The 26,956-nt window shown below is 36.0% G+C and overlaps 1 protein-coding gene across 1 annotated transcript in view; it reads left to right on the top strand.

Moving 5' to 3' along the window:
• Window positions 1–26,956, top strand: part of LOC111505023 (uncharacterized) — a 209,147-nt gene that overhangs the window by 78,308 nt on the left and 103,883 nt on the right. Inside the window, exons 15-18 of the mRNA XM_074186446.1 lie at window positions 2,103–2,363; window positions 4,893–5,063; window positions 5,118–5,309; window positions 7,791–7,937. Coding sequence (XP_074042547.1) covers window positions 2,103–2,363; window positions 4,893–5,063; window positions 5,118–5,309; window positions 7,791–7,937 — 771 coding nt within the window. The remainder of the gene's footprint in view (window positions 1–2,102; window positions 2,364–4,892; window positions 5,064–5,117; window positions 5,310–7,790; window positions 7,938–26,956) is intronic.

Genomic DNA, 26,956 nt, shown 5'->3' with positions numbered 1-26,956 from the left:
GGAAGCGGCTGGACTAGGAATTTTAGGACCCAATGACACCTACGGCCTGATGACTTCGACAATTGCGGAACTAGTCAAGTGTTACACCCATGCTCAATCCTTAAAGAGATGGGACGAAACCAAAAGATGTAATCTTGCCAGAATCACCTTGGGTGACCCTGGGAAGCTGGCGCCGAAGGAATATTTGGCAATGACCAGGAAAAATCTACGCCTAACAGTAGAATTTCTGACTGCTCACTGTCAACTGAGGAAACACCTCCATAATATGGGGCTGGTGGACACACCTCTATGCAGGATGAGTGAACAGGAAGATGAAACTGTCAAGCATGTCCTGTGTGAGTGCCCGTCAATAAGAGAGTGTGTGTTCGGCGAGTCTTGGCCTAGACCTGCCGATAAAAAAGAGATGTCTTCCAGTAACCTGTCCACCTTCCTGGAAGGGACAGGATGTACGATGACCTAGGAGGACAACTCCTCAGGAGGATGTAAAATGGATCACATGTAGCCTAAGTACTGTGGGCTCACACTCACCATCCCTACTCTACAGATACAGTATAGTATAAAATGATAGTTTTGGTTGCGCAAAAGCAAAGAAAAACCGACCTCAACACGTGACACTTTCTGTCGTTCTTTCAAATCGTGTAACACTCGCTTCGAGCTTTTTTCTAATACTTTTCAAACCACATGAGAGCTGACGCCCAGTTCTTCCGCCATCCCACGCATCGTTTGTAATAGTTCAGTCTCCACCAGAGTTGTCACATCTTCATCCAGGATTACTATAGTTGAACCACTTCAGGACTCATCTTCGAGGCTAAAATATCCGGAACGAAATTTTACAAACCAACGGTCGAACAGTGCGTTCATTAACACCAACATTGCCGAATGTCTGATTAATTTGTTGGGCTGTTTCGGCAGCGTATTAGATCAATTTCAATTCGTAGAGAAAAATCGAAGCTGGAAATATGCCCTCCGTGGAGGTGCACAAGTGAGAGAGCTTTCCTGCAGGGGCAACCGGTTCCTTGCCTTTATTCAAGGCGGAGCTCTTGGCGAAAGCCGCAGGAAGTGCCCTTGCTTTTGTAGGTGGAGTGGGGGAGGAGGAGGGTGCCCTTATAGTTGCTGCCAGTCCTGCCTCTTTCGCTCTATTTTTCATTTTGGCCTCGGCGCCGCAAATGCACGCACGTCAGCTACTGCCTTAGATTGAGGTTTCGCCCAGTTCCACATGGGGATCATTCGTAATCGCATATCATTCTGCGGCCATTCAGCTGTCGGCACAATTCCCCACACCTTAGCTTGGATAGGCTGGTCCAAGGTGGCATGTTTGGCGAAGGCTTTTGGGAAGTTTTAATTCCTCTCACCCTACTTATTTCTGCCACTGACCAGGAGTCCGGCGACCCCGTCCGTAAGGCCACATTGGCTTTCCGGACAAGTCCTCCAGTCCCCTGGCCGTTCCCCTATCAGCCAGCTGGGGACTCGCCCTATAGGTAGCCCAACCCACGGGTACTCTGTAAGATATTTACCATTCAGGCTTCGGATCAATGGCTCAGGCTTCACAACAAAGAAGCGTCTCGAAATGCAAACTTCACCTAAGATCATGTATGCCACAAAAAAGGTTGGTAGGTTTGGAAATATTTTCAACGCAAGAAGAGTTAGCACAAATCATCGATCTAAACGAAAACCTCAGAAAACAAAAATGGTAATTCGATCGTTGTTGCTCATATCATTCGCATTATCAATGCATTTCATTAATTTTCTGAAATTCTGAAATTACACTAGTTCATTTAGAATTTCGATTTGAAATGTTTGCTATGGTTGAGAGAGAGCGCCTTACAAGAGATTTGACTAGAGTGCAAAAATATCTTTCCCGGCCCTGATATTATATAATTATTTTGGGAGTAATCTAATTTTCTAACTGATCAATTATTCTGTCAATGCGAATAAGAATAAAACCTTCTCGGAACCAAACAATGGACACATCACAGCAATTCCTGATACTCTACAGATCAAATATTAGACTTTCAAATATCAATACTACTGTTAACAGTATTCATCCTATTCCAATATATATTTCATTAGTTTTCAAAACCAATTTTCACCGAACCTTACAGGGTCCATCCGGAATCCCTGGCTTAACTGGTGCACCAGGTCCCAAAGGAGAGGCCGGCGAACCAGGTCCTCCAGGATTACCAGGATCAGAGTCTATTACTGGAAGTGCAGGTCCACCAGGACCACCAGGAGAAAGAGGGAAAAATGGAGAAATGGGGGAAAAAGGAGAAAGAGGTTTCCCTGGTTTACCTGGTCCTCCAGGTCTCACTGGTGCTGATGGCATCCAAGGACCAGAGGGCATTCCTGGAAAAAATGGGGAATCCGTATGTTTGATTTTAATTTTCAAATTGAAAATTACTGGGTAGATAAAAAAAGTTTTTAATACATAATATAGAATAACATGTGGGAAGATTTCGAATTCCACCTGAGACGTATCTCTGAATATACAGTGTGGTCCACTAAGTCTGCAAAAAATGGGAAAATTTTTTATTATAGATTTCTCAAAAAAATTTATTCTTGACAAAAGTTGGTGCATGTTCCAAAACTATACCAAGTGTACCTGAAATGGCTTTATGACAAACACCATACTTGATAGGCCAAAAAATATGAAGTTCGTTCAGGAGTACCCTTATTTCAAAAAATATAGAAATATGTTGTGAAAAAAAGTTGCTTGGAATTAAAAGTTATGTTTAGATACGAAGTGATGGCCTGCTATTCGATTTTTTTTTCTTCTGAAAAATTTTGAATTGCTCCGTATACATATTTTTACTATTTTGATTTAATATGTATTTGAAGTAGCCAAAATCAAATCAGTTTGGAATATTTTTTATCAAATTGAAGTGTATCTGTAAAATTTACTTGGATTTGTCTTTTTTTAGGTGACCGTCAACTTCATGTTTGTTGCAACGATATTTAACAGAACTCTAGAATAAATCAAATACTCTTTTTTCAACGAGGCAAATACTTCACTAGCTAAATATTCATATGAATAAACTGTCAATGAAAGTATAAAATTTCTTTTATTCTGACAACAATGCCTCAACTATCGCGGATAGCCATGAACAAACAAAAAACACATACGCCCTAAAACAATACTGTAGTTTGATAGTGTGGCTTCTTAAAACTAGCCAGTAAAACGTTTTCATATTTGTCCTTAATTAAAAATGCATCGCCCAATATTATTAACGTTAACTAAAAAGGCAGAATTAGTTTTAATCTGTGGTGATGGTTATAAAACAATGCGCGAAGCTGCAAATATTTTCAACGAGCGGCATCCAGACAAACAAATTTGCTATTCAAGTGTAAGTGGAATTTTAAAGAATTTCAAACAGACCAGCTCACTAGAATATAAACATAATACGGAGCGTACGAAACCTGTATGCACAGAAGAAAACCAGCTCGACGTACTTCAAGCAGTAGTAGAAAATACTAGAAGGTCCACCCAAGAAATTAGTGATTATACCGGCATAAAAAACCTTTGTGAAGCGTATTCTCAAGAAACATAAGTACCATGCTTACAAACCTACATTCATTTGTACATTTCAAAAAATAGACTATGATTTGAGATATGATTTTTCCATGTGGATTCAGAGTGGAATAGAAGAACAACGAGATTTTCATCGATGTATTCTGTTTGGAGATGAATCTACTTTTACAACAAATGGAGTTCTATTATCACAAAATTGCAGATGTTGGTCAGAAGTCAACCCAAATTTTAATATTGACAACAAAAATCAATACTATCAGAAAACAAACGTTTGGTGTGGTATATTAAATTATAAATTATTAGGTCCGTTTTTTTTTCGCGAGAATTTGAATGGTGACAGGTACTTGAATTTTTTGGAAACTGAAATAGGAGAGTTTTTGGATGATATGGTATCAGAAGAACAGCAAAAGTTATGGTTCCAACATGACAGATGTCCTGCCCATTCTACTAGAAATGTTTCTCAGTAGCTAAATAGGACATTTCGTAATAAATGGTTAGGACGAAATACCGATCCTCGATGACCTCCTCGTTCTCCAGACCTTACACCTCTAGATTATTTCTTATGGGGATACTCAAAACGAGAAGTCTACAGAGATCGCCCCTTTAATCATGTTGATGTGCTTGAACCTTCAATACGAGTTCATTGCAGAAATATTCCCGCTAATGTGTTGCGATCTACATTAAACGAATTTTATGAGCGAACAATTAGATGCATCGAAAGAGAAGGTGGACATACAGAGACGCTCTGGACATACAGAGACGAAAAAAAATTCGAATACCAGGCCATGACTTCGTATCTGAACATAACATTCAATTCTAAGCAACTTTTCTCTTCAACATATTTCTATATTTTTTGAAATAAGGGTACTTTACTCTAGAACGAACTTTATATTTTTTGGCCTATCCTGTATGGTGTTTGTCACAAAGCCATTTCAGATACACTTGGTATACTTTTGGAACATGCACCAACTTTTGTCAAGAATAAAATTTTCTGGGAAATCGATAATAAAAAAGTTTCCCATTTGTTGCACACTTAGTGGACCACACTGTAGAAGATCTGGAAATGTTGTTTTCTATAAACTTCTAGAACATTACTGATCATTCGAGAGCACTCGAGGTCCTTCTTCATTTGTAAAATAATATTTTCCAGTGGTATTTAGACAAAAGTGTTTTTATTCATTTCATTTAAGTGATCATGAATTACCATAAAGTAAACAAGTCATCAATCACACATATCCTTCTACAACATACCAGATAACCTCGAAATATTTTGAAATGTTGTGGAACTCAATTCATACATGGATTTTTCTGCATATGTGTTTTCGTTTCCAAATTAAATTCTACACCCAGTGTCATTTCCTCACAGGGACCTCCTGGACCAAGAGGCGATTCAGGTCCAAGAGGACTGGAGGGTCCTCCTGGTCGACCAGGAAGTGATGGCCAACCTGGAATAGCTGGAAAAACTGGAGAGAAGGGAAGTCGAGGAGAGCAGGGATTACAAGGGATTGTGGGCCCTAGAGGATATCCTGGAAATTCAGTAAGTTCTTGCATAGAATAAAAAACACATTTACTGAGAGTATTTGGTTCATAGGGACCGGCGGGGCTGCCAGGCATTCCTGGCCCCATGGGGCCTCCTGGAATCGTAGGAAAACCTGGTACAGCAGGGCCACCAGGTCCTCCGGGACCACCTGGAGATATGAGTTCGCGTGTTGCTAATATTGTTCAAGGTATAGGATCCCCAGGGATATTTGGACCAAGAGGACATCCAGGAGCTCCAGGTCTGGTGAGTATTTTCGTTTAATTTCTCCAAAACTTTACTAATTTTGGAAAATTCACATTAATCTTTTGACAATGATTTTGGCAGATCTCTATTGAAGATTGATGAAGATGATTATGAACACTTAAAGGAAGAACAAGACCTGATATTCAGTTGGTGTTTCAATAATCGCTTGAATATCAACACTACTAAATATCGTACGAACTGAAAAGAGAATATTTTTAGGAGGGTTCGAAAGTTTTCTTAATTTTTGGTTGATGGTGAAACACACCAAAAAAACGTTATCACGTGAATGACATATTTTCTCCTTTCCTAGAAGGGAAAGTAGAATATTCCTATGAAATTGATAACAAATCCATAAGTCTAGTAAACGAAAAGAATGATCTAGGTTTGAATTTTGATTGAAAACTCATTTTTGTTTTACATATAGACCAAGCTTTTCATCAGAAAGTCATATATTAGACTTCATAATGTTTATATCCACGATAAAAGGGGTAAAAGGGATATAGCATTATGACCTTATGAGGTCCAAAGTTGGATATGAAAAGATTATCTGGTATCTCACTTATGATTCTCATATACATCACATTGGAGGTGTTTGAAAAAAATTCCTGAGATTTCTGTTATGTCACGTTACAGAAATGTACCCCAAAGGGTAATTGATTATTCTATCCTACTGAACATAGTAGAGGTCATATAGGGAAAATTATTGCCAATGACAGTGCCAACTCCTTGGGAATTCGTGGATTGTTTTCTTTGCTACTTCAAAAACGATTAGATGAGAGGTTGTGGCCGAGTCCACTGTCAATTGTGCTTAAGGGGTATTTCCTCTCACTGCTCTGATGTCTTTATAGCAAAAAAAGTCATATCTGTTGGAAATAAAGTAATATATTTCTACCTATTTATGTATGTCCCAAAACTGTTTATCACAATCATTTGATCAAATTCCATTATTAAGTGTGCCATCAAAACTACTAGAAAAAATAGTTGCAAATAGAATTGTTCTATTCCTTGAAGAATACAAAATCTTATCTTATCTAGAAAAGCTAGATCGGTTGAAACAGGTATTGCTAGTAAATTTGAGTTAATTCACAATAACATTGATGAGGGAAAGTATGTAGTCTAAATCTCATTTGATCTAGCGAAAACATTTGATTCAGTAAAAAATGAAATTATGATCAGTGAATTGTACAATATTGGTATCAGAGGATTCTTACTTGAATGGATTAAGTCATTCTTATCTGATAGAAAAATGGTTGTGAACTTGAATAACACTTTATTATCCTTGGTGTACCACAACGTTCAATATTAGGACCGCTGTTGTTTTCAATCTATATAAATTATCTCCCGAAATATATCAAACACGGTTACACCGCAATGTTCGCAGATGACACTACCATATCAGTGTCTGGTAAGACAATAGATGAGTTAGAATTCAATATAAACTCAGTCATGGATGCTATGGTTGCTTGGTGTGACAGAAACCAACTGAAACTGAATGCAAATAAAATAATCCACTTGGGTTTCTCCTTGAGAAAGACATTGAATCTTAAAAACGTCCAACTATCTGATACAGCCAAACACCTAGGTATGTACTTAGATAAAACCTTGTCTTGGGAGCCTCACATTGATCATGTGTGTAAAAAATTGAACCAGGCAATATTTGCAATACGCCAGCTCAAAGAGTTGCTTGATTTAGATGGTGTCAAGATGGTCTATTATTCTTTGGCCTATTCTCACATGGTTCAAAATATACTATTGTGGTACTTCTACTGGCGCAAGACGTACATTTATTCTTCAAAAAAGAATCATGAGAATTATATTTGACATTACACTGAGATCTAGCCGTAGAGCTTCATTTTCAAAATATAAAATATTAAATTTACCTTGTATCTATATTTATAAAGCTCTGCTTCATGTGATATACAACATGGTTCATTTCAGTCACGAGTCAGTCACTCATAATTATGCAACACGAACTAAACACTTGACCTGAGAGATTCAAGGAATTTCTTAGGTATAACGGCATTATACTTTATAATTCATTGCCACAGGATGTCAAGGACCTACACTTAGTAAGTTTCAAGAACCATATCAAAGAATTATTGACGAACGGAGGTTATTATAGCTTAGATGAGTTCCTGCAAAGGGGTGTCTTGATATAACTTGTTCTCACTGCTTTTCCTTCTTATTTTTATGTTAAACCTTTCGAATGTATATAATTATATTATATTTTATGTTTTTTTTATATTTTGTCAATGATTTTAAAATTTGCATCAGTATGTCGCTTGTAGTGTTTTGTATAGCGCCTGTTTTATTTGATAGGTATATGTTTATTTATTTATATTTATATAGTTATTTATTGTTATTTTTATTATTGACATGTCTAATATAATAATGATCTGAAAGATGAATAAATACAACAAGAACAACAAATGTCTGTCATGAGTATTTAAAGGTGGTATAATTTGGATTTTCTTCATCAAGCCTGGTGAAAGGGGAGCAGCAGGAGACAGAGGCCCAGAAGGTCCAAGCGGAGCACCAGGAATGCCAGGAAAAGAAGGACCCGCAGGATTTCCGGGCCCACCAGGGCAAAGCGGTCAACCTGGACTACCTGGAGTACCAGGACCACCCGTGAGTGATCTTGCATGTTTTTTTATCTGAACAATTTTTGTTCGTATTTGAATTCAGTGCAGCTAGCAGATGAAGGTGTGGCTGAAGTTTATGAGTTCCAAGGGTTGCGGTTGTTGGTCTCAATAATTAAGACCTGAAGTATAGTTTATCATTATGCAAAGGTATCTAACGCAGTGTTAACAATGATTTGTTAATTTTTCAAACAAGTGTTTGATCTCTTGATGATTGAAATGTGTTCGTTCATTTGCATTCATTCCAATATTGAAACTGGTAAGTCGAAGATTTATTATTCAGAATGCATTACATAATTGTTGTAATAATTGTGTTGTTTTTCGGAAATGCAGTCTAGTAATGAGAGAGCAATATTCTCTTTAGCTGTACAAATTTTCAATTAAATTGTAGATATGAACTGCTACTTCACGCAATTTGAGTTAAACTCCAAAGGAAATTATGATTGAGCTGTAGTTCGGATTCAATTTCATCCAGAGTAGTTCACTATTTGGAGCAAGTTGCGCGAAAAAGTTACATAAACAATTGGTTGAACAAAAAACGGGTTTATTTTTGCGAATATATAAAAAACTATTGTAGTTTGAGAAATTATCCCCGAAAGAAGATGATTTACTGAAGAAATATTCATTAACCAGCGTGGGAATATAATCACAATTTTACTTCTATGTATGGTTCCGTTAATAAATAATTTCTTTTAAATTGAAGGATAACCTTGATGATTTTCAGGATTAGAGCCCAAATATTTATTCCTTTCTTGAAGCTATTCTTTGAAATGAAAATATTGGTTTTTCATTTTTTTGGGCAGTCAAAACTGTTAAGTAACTAAATCATTGCGAAAATATCTGTTTCGAAACAGGAAAAAAATATTTTTTTCTGTTCAAGCTTTCGAAACTTTATTAGCTATCCTTCAGGAACTCTATATGTATGAAGATGAAGAATGGTATGAAACATTTCTGAACAGTTGTGATTGATACTTACGAAAAATTAAGTTGAATACAATAGCCTCAAAAATCTTTTTAATTATAAAGCACTTCACTGTAGTATGATGGGAAAAACACTCACATCATTGTTGAAAATGAACAGATTGTTACACATTTAGAAAAACACTCATCATTTTACGTAAAATATGGGAATATTGTCATAATAATTTAGCACCTTCCTGATGGACGCACAGAGGACATGCGACAGCCAATTCTGGCATCAAAAATTTTGAAATATGAAATTATAATGGATCCGTGATAACAGAACATGGAAATTAAATTATGTTCTCTGAATTCTGTAACCGCATACCGGTTGCTCTAAAAAATTGAACAGTAAAACAATATAAAAAAACACATTGAAAATAATTGAATATGATGACAATATTGTATGATGAAAAAATAATTTAAGCTAACGTTCAAAATGTTCTTGAGGCTCCTGAACTCATTTGGGACATTTTGGCTTCGATAAGTTTTTTGGGGGTTAAAACGAACTCGATGGTAAAAACTAGTACTATGTATCCAAAACGAGTATCGCTCTCAAACACCGCAAACCTCTTGTCGACAAACATGGTTTTAGTTTTCAGTCACTCTCATAGATGGCCTTTACGTAAGGGGTGATATCCATGCTCACTTGTATTCAGGCTTGCTCTTTGGGTACAGATGGTTCTAACAATCACCAAGCAATCTCATTTGATAGATATATAGATAGATTCAATTAATTAAATACGTTACATAACGTTTGTAGCAGGTCATATATATAAAATCTAGAAAGGTTAATGCAGTCAAGCTGCTGGAAAATAATTCCTTGAAAATAAAATAGTACTTTTTGATCATTCCCATATTGATTTCAATTAAAGAGCCACCGGTAGACAGCTGTTTCAGCCTATAGGGCATCGTCAGTACCGGGCAGGCGGTCCTCAATTGAAGACAAAATGAGAAAAACCAAGAACGTACTCGATAAAAATAGCTGCGTAAACGCAAGCGAAACATAAGTGGAACCACCTATTGGTGTGACACCCAAGTCAACTTGCCAGTATAATTCTCACATTAGGTTGTGAACATATACACATAGTCATGGGTGAACAAATTTCATATATTAAAAAACAAAAATATAAACCAATAATAAATATAGCATAAACATACAATTTTAAAAAAGGCTAACAATATCGTAAATCTACAACAAGAATTCTATACCAGGATTAACAATAAACTTCCCCTTCTTATATATTATTATATACAACAATAATGTTAAAAATCATTTTATAAATATTCTTCCTTACTGTAAAACATTTAGATTTCAAATATTGTTTCATTCTGATTTTGAACTGATTAAAATTAAGACTTCTTAATTTTAACGGAATTTTAGAATAGAATAGAATTCAAGTTTAAACAATTCATTTTGGATGTTGTCAAACGAAATTTGGGTATTTTCAATAAGTCGCCAGATTTGGTGTTATATTCATGGTTATGAGAGAGTGTTTCATAATTTTGGTTATTTTTATGTATCTCCAATACACAATAAATGAAGATGGCAAAGGCATGATATTATATTTCATGAAAAACGGTTGGCAGTGGCCGAATGCTGGAGCATTTGCAATGATTCTCAATGTTTTTTTTTGTAAACAGAAAACATGTACTGCTGAATACTTCATTACTATTTTTGGGAAATTCACTGAATAAGACATATAATACACTAATAATTTGAATCAAAAGTGGAAATGGCACCCGTGGCATGAAATAGTCCAATGAAGCAATGATCATAAATACCAGAACTGCAAGACTCTTTTCGACATAAGTCTATTTCACTTCCTGAAGACGTCAACTTGATTGGTAAAACGTGCGACGAGATATTGCAGTTCTGGTGCTCAGAAACAGTGCTTGGACTAAGTTTCAGTGTTTTTACTTGCATTATTTGGACTGATTCAATATACAGATACAAACAAAATTATTTTTTATTATTAAATTTTAATGTAAGGGTTACAACGGTACAGCAATTAGTTAACAAGTCATACGTCATTCATACTTCACACATTCTGTAGAGATGGTCGGTTTTATTACAACAGTATACTCCGAGTCCAATGGCTAATTCGGAAAACTTACTGTACTTCAATCTCATTGCAGTCAAATACGGAGAAAATGATAATGGTGCAAGATTCAAGATTCTGAATGCCATATGACAAAAATCTGCGAAACAGATATTTGTGGTAGTAACCAATTGGAATGTCCACATCGACGAAACATCTAAACTTCTTCTTGCAATTGCCGAAGTCACACAATAAGCAGCAGCGGCCTGTAGTGACGGTTTCTCGTGACTCAACCTGAAATCCAGAATAGCCACCTCTAGAATGAATTCTGAGAGGGACTGATGATCACTTTGGAGTCCTCCAACCGTGTTATAGATTTTCAGAAAATCCAAAGGCAAAGGTTGTCCCAATCCAAAATTCAAAGTAGTCAACATTTCCCATTCTATTCGAAAAATTTCTCCGTGACTGTAACGAATTACAGCATTTACAAGGAACTTCTGCAACTCCGAGTGTTTTCGTTTCTCGTACTTCCAGCCAATCAGTAAAGCCGACGTTGCTATGAGGAAATAATCTTCATTATTCATATATTTTCTCCTACTGAAAAATCGGTCTAGAATGGAAACGCTGAGGTGGAGCGTTTCGATGTCGAAACAGTGACACAACTGTACTGTCATCATCCAGTTGATTATTATCATCCTCCTAAATACTGTTCTCTCTTCAACAATAGTGAAATCTATCTTCATATCAGTCTCCAAGAGTTTCAAGTACGTTATATTCTCCAGAAGATACTCTTTTTCTTCTGGAGATAACTCGGAGGTGTCGGAATCTGTCAAAGACGCTTTCATCGGATATCCAATAGTTGGAATAGTTTTTTCGAAGAAAGCACCCGCATTTACTTTTCCAAATTGTTCTCTTTCCTTTCCACCTTGTGCATTATCCATTCTGAAACAAACACTACTAGGATTACTTTAAGAATAAATAAGACTAATCAACTTAAGAAATGCACATAGTAAACAAATATTCAACTACATAAATTACGCATTCATTCAACAACCACAAACACTATTCGAAAACTTTATATCTAAGAATTATATTAAATAATTTTCCCCACGAAAGACGCATGTACTTTCATTCTTCATAAAATAAAGTACATAATCAACTTACCTGAAAATGATCCAACCAAATGTAATCGATATGAACTTGTTATCTTGCAAAATTCCTCAACTACTGAACTGCTACAACAGCTGACGTATAATGAATTATTCGTATATGTATCTCTATTTATTAGATAATATTAGGTAATATGCACCAATCAAATGATATTAATGACTCTGAGAAAAACAGGTACTACAATTTTTATTTACCTGGATATGCGGTTGGTTACCTCGTTCACAGGCAGATGGGGCGATGACAAACCAGTTGTTTGTTGTTCGCTTCAGCCTGGTTCGAGGAATGATACACTGAAGGTACTCGATTTTCAATTATCGGAAATCGTCGACTCTATATCAATGATAGACACTACCTTGCACTGACGAGTAGACAAACAGCTCGAAACCAATCTGCAAGTGTGTTCCAATAATTGAAAATCTATTGCGGCAGTTGTATCACCAACAGCATATGCAGGAATAATTTCAGTGGAAAATCCTGCACTGACACCTTTCGGATATAATCCAACACCCTTCGTGGTATTACTCAGGGAAGTAGTTTTTTTCTGATAACTGTCAATCCATTAACCTGCAGTGTAGGTAATTTGAGACTGGCCTAAACGGCTATGTTTCTGAACAAAAATAATATCCAACTGTTTGACAGGCACACCCCCATCCTCAGTAAAAAGTCAGAAAGCCACCAGCCCCTCGGCTGACTTACACTATCAAGGAAATGATTGCTTTTAGAGACCGTGCCTTCAAGAAATTTAAGCGAACTCATTCTCTCACTGCTTGGAATAGTTATAAAGATCTCAGGAATTACACAACCGGAGCAATTCGTCGTGAGAAAAAAGCATAACTCGATTTTATTCATGCGAAGAAAAATTCGGAAGCAACTTGGAACACTTAGAGATCACTAGAAATTTTGAGAAAAAGTAACAATACAGAAATCCCGAATAACTTGAATGACGCGAACCTCATTAACATAAACTTCAGTTCAATTCCCCAACCTGAGCGTTCGAACTATCAATTTTCATCATTATAACGATACCGTTCTCCTTCATTAATTCATAAACTCTTTCATTTCAGTTCGGTCTCGTCTGCAGTTATACAGAATTGCCTGAATCGCCTCAAATGTAACGCAGTCGGCTCAAACAATATCTCACTCCTAATGATCCATCTCTTAGATAGTCATCTATTGGATCCGTTAAGATTTCTCGCTAATGCCATTTTAACTAAGGTTTTTTTTCCCAAGTTGTGATTATTCCTTTAGCTAAGCGCAACTCCTCTTCGGATTTCTCTGACCTGAGGGCTATTACCATCCTACCTTGTCTTTCAAAAGTTGTTGAGATGATCATAAAGGACCAAATTTGCAGCTTCATGAACGATCACCAAATCGTCACACCTGTGCAATTTGGTTTCAGACCTCAACACAGCACAACTACAGCTTTACTTTCCATCACCTATGACCTCTTCAAAGCTGTCGATGAAAGTAAATAAACTTGTTTATTACTTCTGGACCACAGTAAAGCCTAATCAATTTTTTTTAATACATTAATGTACTAGATTAAACTGAAAACTTGGATAAAAATGAATATGATCTGCTATACTGTTTGAAAGCATAAACTGCATGCTACTGTAGTTCACCTTATAGAAACAGTAAAGCCTTTGACACTCTTGACTTTGACATCCTGTGCGATAAACTCAGCTTCTTCGGTTTTTCTGTGAATGCGCTGTCTCTGGTTAGCAATTACTTATCGAACCAAACTCAAAGAGTTATGGTGGACGGTATCAGCTTAGAGACTCTGCCAATAACTAAAGGATCCTCAAGGATCCATTCTAGGTCCTTTACTATTCAGCTTATATATTTGTGACTTCCAGCAGGTAGAAAAATGCAACACTCATCATTACGCAGATGATACTCAACTGTACTTCTCTTTACAGTTTTCTGACATTCATTCCGCTCACCACCTCATTAATCGTGATCTACAGACCATCTTTGATATTTTGGAGTTCAACTTCATAAATTGAAGTTAAACTCCAAAAAAAGTCGGCAGTAATGATCTTTGGACCAAAAAGATTGCGAGATATTCATATAAATGGTGACGTTATGCCTTTTGTAACTGAAGCAAAAAACTTAGGCCTGTGGTTTGATTCTGAACTGCGCTTTACAAAACATGTTAGCTATTTGATTCAAATGTCTTTCGACATCTTAAGGCAACTCTTTCCAAATCGGGACTTACTCACCAAACAAATCAAACTAAAATTATGTGAGGCGCTGATCATTTCGAAAGTTTCATATTGCGATAGCATTTATGGCCCTTCATTACTTTAATCTGATTTCATCTGTCTTCAACGAATCCAATACAGTTGCCTTCGTTTTTCTTTCGGCACGACGTGTTTCGCTAACATAGTAGCTTTTTTGTAGTGAATTAAGTAAGGTGTAGGTTATGAAATTACTATGGATACTCATCGAATAACGGCCGAATCAATCAGAAAAAAAAGGGAGTGAATTCATTCTGCTATGTAACAGTCATTATGTTAGTAGGTCAAGAAGCTATTATTAGCATTACCTACCCAGAACACAAAGATAATGGTTGATAGACAAGGAAAATGATACAATTGGTAAGTCTCATATTTCGTACAAGCAGCCATATGTTACAAAATAGAGCGCATATATTACAATTTCAAAAGATGACCCTGTCTTCTAAGCTCCTTCTTGAACAATCACAAGGTAACATTCAGTTCAGCAACGACAATATACGCTAATGGGAGATGAAAGTCCATTGGAAACATTAGATAAACTTATTGATTATTGAAATAATGAATATATTACATGATTACAAAGAGAAAAAATTTGCTAATTCCTGATACCATTTCACCATAACCAGCTGTTTGACGTCCTATTGGCGAGCTTTTCAACAAGAGGTCCCTTCAGCAACGGATTCAAACTTATGTTCGCGCAATTTGAGCCAGCATACTTCTTCCTAACACTTTGCAAACTGGGAGAGTGATCTTCAACCAGAATGTTAGCGAAGCCAACTATAGCATCTTCCAACTCAGCATAATCGTACCCCGTATAGTATATGAGCGTAGATGTCCACAGATTTGACAAGTTCATAACATCATCCAAAATCCCCATTGATAAACAACAAGCCGCAGAGGCTTGCAGCGAAGGCTTCACATGGCTCATTCCATACTTCATAAGTGCCAGCTCCAATAAATATTCAGCTAAAACGTGATGTATACTCTGCATCCCAGCAATCTTACCACAACTCCTCAAATAATGAATTGACAAGGGATAGCCCAGCCTGAAATCCAGTTTTTTCAAAATGTCTTTTTCCATATGCAGTATCTGCGCGCTAGAATAAAGACTGGCACACAAGAACTTGAATTCATACACTCTGGGAATGTAGGTCCTTTCATATTTAGCAGCTACTAGCAATGCCGATGCACCAACCAACTGAAAAACGTCACGTTCCATTACCTTTGTCTCTTGTAAATATCTGTCTACTATGCTAACACACAAATGAAGCGTTTCTTGATGCATGTTGAAGTGAAAGTGAATCTCTACCAGCCAGTCGACAAGTATTGCACGCATCTGAGGAGTTATTTCGTGATCATCGAGAAAACCTTTCTGAATAGGATACTTACCTTCCATGATTCTCAAATATTTGAAAATGTCCTGAATATATTCCGTAGTCACTGCAGGATCATTTTCTAAGGCGCCATCGAGATCAACACCAGCTGGTTGTCTGCATGAGTTTGGCCCCTCAGAGGGTTTGATGGTGGATGTACTATTATCAAAGACGACTTGCTTCTGTTGTTCTTTGACACCTGTCTGAAATACAGAAGTTAATTCCTCGACTTCAATCTGCTTTGCTTTGAAGAACGTAGGGTTTGCAACCATAGGCAGCTTGATGGTCTCAAACAGACATGAAATCATTCCCAATATTCCTTGATTTTTGGCAATTGGAATGTGTCTGATGGCATCCCTCAACCGTTTGCCGAATTTCCATAGAGTGGTCTTCTTTCTGTCACCTCTCAGTGGTTTCCTTATTGAGGCACAATGCGAATGGTTAATGTTGGCTTCAGCAGTACCTTCTCTGTGACCCATCTGTGATACAAAATTTAACAGTATACTCCAAAACACCACTAACAAAACAAATTACTACGCTCTGCGGTCTCTATTCGTGTCAAATGCACATTGTAGTGGTCTATTTATATGTACATATACATATAAAACAAGGCACCTCAATAGCTCATTAGGTAATAGAGAAACAGGTAGTTTATTGAAATTCCAATTGATATCATTAATTGCATCTACACGAGTGACGCTCGGTGTCCAAAATTTGTACCTGACTGATTAGTATTGAGGTGAAGAGGATGACGTCATAATTCGAACAGATTAGTGCCACAATTACGTACTTTATAACCTGCACTATTGATGAAGCCCTCACCTCGTAATAACAGTACTGTTAATCAAAAATAACAAAGTAAACACTTCCAAAATACATGAAATTATAAAACGCTCCGGGGCGACTTCATTGATTTCAGTGGCGCATTTGCTATTTCAGCTGCAGGGAAATCCGAAAAAACCTGTAGTACAACATCATCTGAAGATCTTGATCTGCGAATGTTCTCTCTCTCATGAAACAAAATGTAGGATGTCTCCAGGGGCTTCAATAAATTCAATATATCGCCAGAACACTTAATGACACGACTATCGTCAAACTTGAACCAGTACGTTTCATCTTTGACCAAGGGCTTATAATGACCAGATTCAACGCCATAACCACAGTATGACTGCATGAAGATTATAATATTGGTCTGCTAAATTGAAGTGTTCTTCGATTTCTAACCTTCTTGAGAATTTGGTGCCTCCGCCAGAGGTTGAGTCATGTTTGAAGATCATTAGTGACATTATTAGATTGAAGGTGCCTCAACCATACCTATTTATAATAGTCAGTTAGTTTATCAATACAGTCGATCACAACCTGTTAAGAGCTCAGATGTCAGAGTCAAAACAATGAATTGAAGACAAAAAATGGTCAAAGAAGCAAAAACTCAAAAAAGGTGTGTTTGAAATATAATAATTCAAATGTCAAAATGAAATAAAAATTAAAAGAATACATCATTAAATATTTCTCCATCTAGTTGTCATACCGGCTAGTTGCCTCACCGGAGATCCCATTAACAACGAATTTGAACTTATTTTTTCACAATCCAGTCCAGCATACTTGCTCCTAATTGTTTGATATCGTAAAGTGTCACTTTTCATCAAAAGTTTCGCTAAGCAAACTAGAACGTCTTCGAAGTCGGCATATTTGTAACCCGTACATTGAATGAGGGTTGGAGTTCACAGCTTCGACAAGTCGCTAATGTCGTTCAAAATTCCCATTGACAAACAACGAGCTGCAGCAGCTTGAAGCGAAGGTTTTACGTGGCTCATGTCATATTTCATAAGAGCCAGTTCCAGCATATATTTGCCTAAGTTATGGTGAATACTGCGCATCTTAGCAATCTGACCGTACCTCTTCAAAAAATGAATGGATGAGGGGCGACGCAGGCCGAAATCGAGCTTATCTAGCATGTCTCTCTCCATTTTCAGAATTTTTCTTCGAGACTAGATGTGGCCGCATATAAACTTGTAATCATACAAGCGTGGAGAGCACGTGTTTCCATATTTAGCAGCAATTAACAATGCAGTTGTCCCAACTAACTGATATATATTACGTGTCACCTTCTTGTTGTCCTGTAAGTATCTGTCTACAAGGCTCACACACAAAAGAAATGTTTCGAGAGGCATTTTGAATTTAAGATGCATCTCTATTAGCCAGTCGACGAGTATTCCTCGCATTCTTGGCGTTATATCATGACCATCGAGGAAACCTTTCCTGAAGAGATACTTATCCTCCATGGTTTTCATATATTCGAAAATATCCTGAATATACTCCGTCACCATCTCAGGATCATTTTTGCAGTCTTTGTCAGGGTCATCAATAACTAGCTGTCTGCAGGAGTATGATGCGACAGCAGGCATTGTAGAGAATCTGCCTTCGGCAACTATGCCTTGTTTTATTGTGTGTGATCCGGTAACACTAGCAATTTTGTCGTCTTCAGGCTTGATTTCCTTGCAGAATCCAATGGTTGTAGGATCTGGAAGTTCGCCACCTTCCTTGATAGAAACCCGTAGATTAGCCCCAACTTTTCCAAGAGCGGTTCCTTTCCGATTATCCCTTGATGAGTCTTCTAAGATGTTTTCCTGAATGGTTTTTTCATTCATAATGAATTCATAATGAAATGGAAATTAGGGAGGGGGTATAGATAAGTACATAATCAACTATACAAACGATGTTATCAAAATTAGATGTTAATTAGATGATGAGGATGACGTCACGATTGGAACCGATTAGAAAGTGTTTTGATTAGGTACTTTATCATCTGTACAATATGAAATAATGACGAAGCACTTGAGTCCTAATCAATGTTGGTATTTGAAAATAACAAAGTTTGAAAATGATTTCCTGATATATTTTCATCTGAAGTTTTTGACTCTCTACCACTTCATCTTGATACAAGAAAAGTGGGAATCTTCCCCCGAAGCAAATACACTGAATTATACAAAAAACACTTTTCTCTGCTCATTTTGTGATCCAAACATTCGTTATGGAACTCCATCAGATATAATTCACAGGATTCCTACACAATATACTGAATGCAAGGTAAAAATTTCACAATTCATTCATAAATTACGATTTTTCATATCACGGGATAAGTTTCATCTATATCAACCTTTTTTGGGTATTTTTACCTTCCACAATCCAATATGAAAATTATAATGGAGAACTTTATACAAAGTAGAAAGGGCAAACTTTTTAGTTCACCGCGATAAGTAACTGCGTAGAATCGAAATATTTTTCACAACGAAATCAGCTCTATTTATCAATAACTTACCAAAAATGTGCCTCTATCGTTAAAAAACTAATTTCTTCCACGAAAATTGACTCTCGTTCAAGTTTGATCAACTTATATCATTGAAAACATCATAATGACATTCATTCACTTATTTGATTAAATCCAGACGAAGGAATTTTCTTTAATTTGAAAGGGTTTTATTTTTAAGAGTAACTAATTTTTGAGAAAGAAAGTTTTTGACTTTCTACAACTCCATCTTGGTACTAAAATAAATATGTATTTTCCCAAAATCCGTCACTCCCAAAAATATAACCCTTTCAACTGAATAAATATATTTGAAAAACACTGTTTTTCAGTTTTTGCTTGGCAACGTCTTAATTTTTAAGTTTACCCAGGACGAAACGTATTAACGCGTTGAAAAACAAAAATGAACAACGCGCAGTCAGAGAATGCTGGGTTTAAAATATATACGAAAAAATTAATAATAATAAAATATACAAAAAAATGGCGATATCTCCGTAGTCACTAGAGATAACCTGATATAGTTAGATTCCCCATGATATGTCAAAAAGTGTCGTCTAGTGAGCATATCCAATTTTCCAAGTTTCAGAGATATAGCTAAATAAATAAAGGAAAAAAGGGGGTGTACCATGAGTCTGTTTTAAACGGTTTAGGGGCTGGTACATGGAAAAGAATGGAAGTCAAAAAAAATGGGTATACTGATAAGGTTACAAATTACAACACTATGAATATGTTCGAAAAAAACTTGTAGAAAGATTTATTGAAGAAAAACATTGTTGAGTCGTACTTTTCAACGTCCTGATCGAATGTCTCGATGGGCACAATGGAAAAAAATGGACACACTTTGAGGAAAACGGCTCAAAGTCGGCAAAATAGCGTGTGAGAAAATGAAAACTAAAACCTGTCATGGAAATGAGGTGGAACCTCAAATCATTGATTGAATGCGCTTCAGTTCGTGCAATAAACTCTTCAATGGTGTTTTGTTGATTGATTGTTATTTCAATGTATATTACTTGTTTTAATAAAACTCCACAGAGTGTCATTCTTCAACAAATTTTGCGACACGTTTTTTCGTATATATTATGTTGTCTTTCTATTATTGTCCCTTGTATCAGCCCCTATATTTTTCTCAAAATTTATTATTTTCTTAATGTTATGAAAATTATTTTTCCATTCCTCGGAGTGTGGCTCTATACATCACCCTGTATGTATTAGCCGCTTACCGCCATACAGTAACCAAAAAAACATGATGACAATTTGGTAAGCGAAACTCACTTATAAAAATACTCCAATTCTAGAATATGAGAATAGCTGAATATTACTGGAGTTTTTTTCCAACACCAAATCGTTATTTTTACACCTCGACACGTGTTTCGATCACCAAGTGATCATCTTCAAGGTGAAGATAAAACTGAAACACAGTTTTATCTTCCTCTTGTTGGGGAAAAACTCCAGTAATATTCATTACTACACCAAAGGTTCCAAACAGTACATCACATGAGAATAGCTATTTATGATATGAGTATTGAAAGTAAAATCTCATTTTGTGAGTGGAAAAGTCTAGATAAAATAGATGAAAGATAAAACAGATAAATTTAATATTTCTATCAGTTGACTATTTTCATTTTATCATATTTACCGTGAAGTGGCCGTGTCAGGTGACGCCGAATCACCTGGATACCAACAAACAGTATTGTTGACAGCCCACGCGTTTTATTCAAAGTCACATTCAAAGTTCTTGCTGGTGTTTGTATCAGAATTCAATTGTATCTATATCTATTATTCATAATGAAACTTCCGTGAAAATTGAATAATTACGTTTTGTAATTTGGTCGAAAAATAATTAACACTAGTGTTAAAAATATTTTCAACACGCTACCCTGTAAACATCATTATTTATCACTCTTGACAACCATTAAAAATGTCACTTTCAATGAGTTGTACAAAAAAGTTTTTTTTCAGAAAATTCTGAATTCTTCTGAACTTTTGACAACATCGCTTCTCAATCAGAAACTTATTGATTTCGTAGATTTTATACTTCCGAAAAATTCTCAGTCTGAACATTCAACATGTTTTCTCTCCATCTTCCCTCTAGTTTCTTCAAGGCTAGACCTAAGATCAACAATACCATCCCGGTCTAACCTCAATTGAAGTTTTTTTTTAGTTTTATAGATTAAATAAATATATACATATATAATAAGAAACTACAAATAAATATTAACATCTGTTTACTCACCTCAAGAAGTGAAAACACTATTTCACCCCCTGAAGACGTCAACTTGGTTGGTTAAACGTGCGTCGAGATGTTGCAGTTCTGGTTTTCAGGAACAGCGCTTATCTTGGACTAAGTTGTAGTATTTTTACTTGCATTATTTGGACTAATTCGAGACGCAATATACAGATACAAACTAAAAGGTTTTTCATTATGTAATATTAATGTAAGGGTTAAAACGGTACAACAATTAGTTAACAACATACGTCATTCATATTTCACACATTCGGTGGAAATGTGTCTAGGTCAGTATAACCATTCATTCCAATGGCTAATTCAGAAAACTGACTGTACTTCCATCTCATTGCAGTCAAATACGGAGAAAATGATAACGGTGCAAGATCCATAATTCTGAATGTCATATGACAAAAATCTGCAAAACAGATATTTGTGGTAGTAACCAATTGGAATGTCCACATCGACGAAACATCTAAACTTCTTCTTGCAATTGCCGAAGTCACACAATAAGCAGCAGCGGCCTGTAGTGACGGTTTCTCGTGACTCAACCTGAAATCCAGAATAGCCACCTCTAGAATGAATTCTGAGAGGGACTGATGATCACTTTGGAGCCCTCCAACCGTGTTATAGATTTTCAGAAAATCCAAAGGCAAAGGTCGTCCCAATCCAAAATTCAAAGTAGTCAACATTTCCCATTCTATTCGAAAAATTTCTCCGTGACTGTAACGAATTACAACATTTTCAAGAAACTTCTGCAATTCCCAGTGTTTTCGATTCTCGTACTTCCAGCCAATCAGTAAAGCCGACGTTGCTATAAGGAAATAATCTTCATTCTTCATATATTTTCTCCTACTGAAAAATCGGTCTAGAATGGAAACGCTGAGGTGGAGCGTTTCGATGTCGAAACAGTGACACCACTGTACTGTCATCATCCAGTTGATTATTATCATCCTCCTAAATACTGTTCTCTCTTCAACAATAGTGGAATCTATCTTCATATCAGTCTCCAAGAGTTTCAAGTACGTTATATTCTCCAGAAGATACTCCTTTTCTTCTGGAGATAACTCGGAGGTGTCGGAATCTGTCAGAGATGCTTTTATGGGATATCCAATAGTTGGAATAGTTTTTTCGAAGAAAGCACCCGCATTTACTTTTCCAAATTGTTTTTTTTCCTTTCCACCTTGTGCATTATCCATTCTGAAACAAACACTACTAGGATTACTTATTAGACGAATCAACTTAAGAAATGCACATAGTAAACAAATGTTCAACTACATAAATTACGCATTCATTCAACAACCACATACACTATTCGAAAACTTACATGAAAATGATACAACCAATTATAACCGATATGAACTTGTTATCTTGCAAAATTCCTCAACTACTGAACTGCTACAACAGCTGACGTATAATGAGTTATTCGTATATGTATCTCTATTTATTAGGTAATATTAGGTAATATGCACCTCTGAGAAAAACAGGTACTACAAAGAAATTTGAGACTGGCCTAAATGACTATGTTTCTGAACAAAAATATTATCCAACTGTTTCAACTCATTCTCTCACTGTTTGGAATAGTTATAAAGATTTCAGGAATTACACAACCGGAGCAATTCGTCGTAAGAATAAAGCATAGCTCGATTTTATTCATGCGAAGAAAAATTCTGAAGCAACTTGAAACACATAGAGATCACTAGAAAAAGTAACAATGCAGAAATCCCGAATAACTTGAATGACGCGAACGAAACGGATAACGCGAAAACTTGGATAAAAATGAATATGATCTGCTATACTGTTTGAAAGTATAAACTGCATGCTACTGTAGTTCACCTTATAGAAACAGTAAAGCCTTCGACACTCTTGACGTTTGACATCCTGTGCGATAAATTCAGCTCCTTCGGTTTTTCTGTTAATCCGCTGTCTCTGGTTAGCAATTACTTATCGAACCAAACTCAAAGAGTTATGGTGGACGGTATCAGCTTGATGGTCTCAAACAGACATGTAATCATTCCCAATACTCCTTGATTTTTGGCAATAGGAATGTGTTTGGTGGCATCCCTCAGCCTTTTGCCAAATTTCCTTAAAGCTGTCTTCTTTCTGTTACCTCTCAGTGGTTTTCTTATTGAGGCACAATGCAAATGGTTAATGTTGGCTTCAGCAGCACCTTCTCTGTAACCCATCTGTAATGAAAAATTGAAGTTTATTGAAATTCTCATCGATCTCATTAATTGCGTCTACATGAGTTCCGCCCGGTGGCCAAAATTTGTACCTGCAACCCCATCCGGGGTGTCCTCCGCTACTCACCTGAATATGTAAAAAAATGAACTGATTAGTATTGAGGTGAAGGTGAAATATTAATTCTGTCTCGTTATTCAAAATTTGAAACACTTCGTAATAATTCTGATATTATAATCAATAACATCGAAAAAAACTTTGTATATGGTCTTGATGTGAGTCACCTTGTGTTGCTAATGCACATATAGTTTCTTGAAGATGCAAGACCATATGTCAAGGCGGAAGGATTTCTTCACATCGTCATTATCAAATTAGATTATAGCTGAATTTCCAATCTGCAAAAAAATCCGCATCAATATGTTGAGATCATACAATCTCACTATTATGATTCACTGGCAAATATGAATTTCATTATCAAACTAATCAATGTATTTCATTTCAGATAGTTTATTCGTCATTATAGTTTTTTTTACACAACGGTATAAAACTTACTCCTTATACATATAAAACACAGTTTCATTTAGTTAATTGAACAATGCTATTTTGAAGATATCAAATGTTTTTTCAGAAGATATTAATCACTATCAGGACATGATAACAATTCGAAGGTTACTGACTTTGTAATCAATAATAATAAAAATAAATTGGATTGGATAATTTAGGAAACACTTACTACATGAATAGCATTTTACAAGTGTTGTTCATGACGAAGAATTTCAAGAACGAAGTTTTAATGATGAACGAGAACGGGAATGTTTCCTACTTATTCATCAAACTCAAACAACTGTTCATGCAGCTGCAGTTTCGTAAGAAGGTATCATCTTTCCCTCCAACCGATTTCCTGGAGTCTTTGAAGTCCACTAGATACTCGTTAGGACAACAAGAAGATTGTTCCGAATTCTTGGGGTTCTTGTTGAATACTCTTCGTGAGCAAAACAATAGCAAAATCAATACTCCTGACCGCTCTGGACTGAATGATTCCGTACAACCCATCTCGTCTTGTGTTTGTAAATCTTTTGCTGGAATAATCGTCACTTGTTTACTTTGTGGTAAATGTTCAAGAAGTACTGAAAACTCATGTGAATTTCTGGAACTTCATCTAGCTTTTCCTAATACGACTAATTACCAGTCCGTACAAAGCTTATTGTTGAATCATCTGAAAATGGAATTTTTAACAGGTGATGATCGACTGTATTGTCAAACATGCGCCAAACTAACTGACTGTTATAAGGAAACAAGTATAGCTGAGGCTCCAGTCAATCTAATAATAACACTGATGATTTTCAAACAAGACTCAACCTCTAACGGAAGCAAGAAACTCTTTGGAAGGTTCGAAATAGATGAACATTTCAACCTGGCGTTGAATTTGGTCATTATTACGCCTTGGTCAAAGAAGAAACGGACTGGTTTAAGTTTGACGATAGTGGTGTCACGAAGTGTTCTGGCGATGCATTGAATTTATTGGAGCCTCTGAAGACACCCTACATTGTTATATCAAGATCTTCAGATGATGTGGTGCTGCAGGTTTTTCCGGGTTTTCCTGCAGCTGAAAAAGCAAATGCGCCACTGGAATCAATCAAAGTCGCCCCGGAGCGCCAATTAATTTTTATTGTTGTTTTTATTTTATTTTTATATATAATAAATGGTTTTATTATTATTATTATATATCAAGTTCATACATAGGTAACCAGTATATGCATAGTTCTTATCAAATGGCAGGAATTATTTTTCGTCCATGTTCAAAACATGGACAAAACTATATTTATAGTGAAGATATATATTGGTATGAGTTGTTAATAGGGGAGCCCAAGCGGGGATTTCGGGATTTACTAAAGCGCGGCAGAATAATATACAGGGGGATACCTTGTACCCGGTTAAGTACCTCCACCAAATATGAGCCCCAAATATAAGGCCGCCCGTGGGGGATAAAGGATCAGATTAGTAAAAAAAATTGATCATCAGAAATTCTCGAGCGCGTCAGATTAAGGCAGAGTGAGTTAACTATCTGCTAAAAAGGGTATATTCCAGTAATCCGACAATTTGAGAGTGACGTAAAGAAAGGGTAGGGCAGTAAAGTTTTGAAAAAATAACGTCATTTCGACATTCTCGAACGTAGCAAATTTTTTTTGAAGGAAATAATATAAGGATAACGAAAAATATATAATCTGACAATTTCCGCAAGCCGAAATAACAGAAATTCGTCGATAAAGTTTAATGCATGCAGCTGTGTAACACCAATATTTCCCTCTCCGAGTTTCTATTTCTCTATTCACTTTTTCTCTATCTATTATTCTCTCACTCTGTCCCCACTCTGAATTCTGTTGCCATGATGGCATCACAGCTGATCACAGAGACTCGTTCGTGATGAAGATGATGATCAATTAATCAATTAATTTTTTTTACCATTTCTATTTGTAACAAACATTACTGCAGTTTCGTCCTATAAGAACATTTTCAAACTTATAGAATATATAAGTTATACAATATATAAGTTTGAAAATGTCCTTATAGGACGAAACTGCAGTAACGTCAATTACAAATAAAAGTGGTAAAAAACATAGAATGTTTCATTTTTCTTCTCTTCATTAATTAATCAATTGAGCATTTTTTTAAAAATTATTTTCTTATAAATACATAGTTACTTACTTGAAAAACATACACTTATTTATTTGCATGCTACTTCCTGACCTTTTATATTAAATAAGTTCAATGAATTAAAATTTTTTTTTTTTTTTTGTTTTTGTCATACTAAGCGAATCCCTCTAGATCGTCAGATTATGAGACAGCACGTCTAAAACATAAAGATGAACCATATATATCTCAATCTGACGCGCTTGAGTATCTCAAAATGGCGAATTTTTTTTGCACATTATAATAATGGCCCTGAGTTTGCGTCAGATCGAAATCGTCAGATTATTGAATGAGATTTTTTTTGTTGCACATAACACTGCCTTAGAAAATCTGACGCGCTCGGTTAATTTTTTTTCTTTTAACTTTTAACCCTTACGTACAACCACCTACATCATGCAAACGATCAGATTAATATCTGCTATCAATATCTGATGCGCTCGAGTATGTCCATGCAACAGTATTTTTTTACATATTGAAAAATCTATAGCCGCTTCCCCCACCGATGAAAAGGTTTATATTATATAACATTTTTTTCTTCCTATCATCTAAGCTTTGCAAACTAATACATCTCAATGACGCTCGAGACAATGGTTTCAAAATTTCAAGAAAATATTATACAAGTTTTTGACGACGAGAACCGCATATCCAAGAAAAAACATTATTGTTTCTCGTCAAATAGATTTTGGAATTTTTCAATGTGGATTATGTGTCTGGTGTTATGAAAATGAATATAAGATTTCTGAATGCAATCACAGAGGTGATTATAGTCAGAGGGAGGGAGATGTTGAATGATAAGTATATTATTCTGTATTTATGAAGTATA

Source organism: Leptinotarsa decemlineata, unplaced genomic scaffold (genome assembly GCF_025532065.1).
Source record: "Leptinotarsa decemlineata unplaced genomic scaffold, Ldec_3_MD MMD2_tig00078422_RagTag_RagTag, whole genome shotgun sequence".
In the NCBI taxonomy this organism is placed as follows: Eukaryota; Metazoa; Arthropoda; class Insecta; order Coleoptera; family Chrysomelidae; genus Leptinotarsa; species Leptinotarsa decemlineata.
The sequence above is the reverse complement of the archived record's forward strand: the minus strand, read 5'-3'. Positions and strand labels throughout refer to the sequence as shown.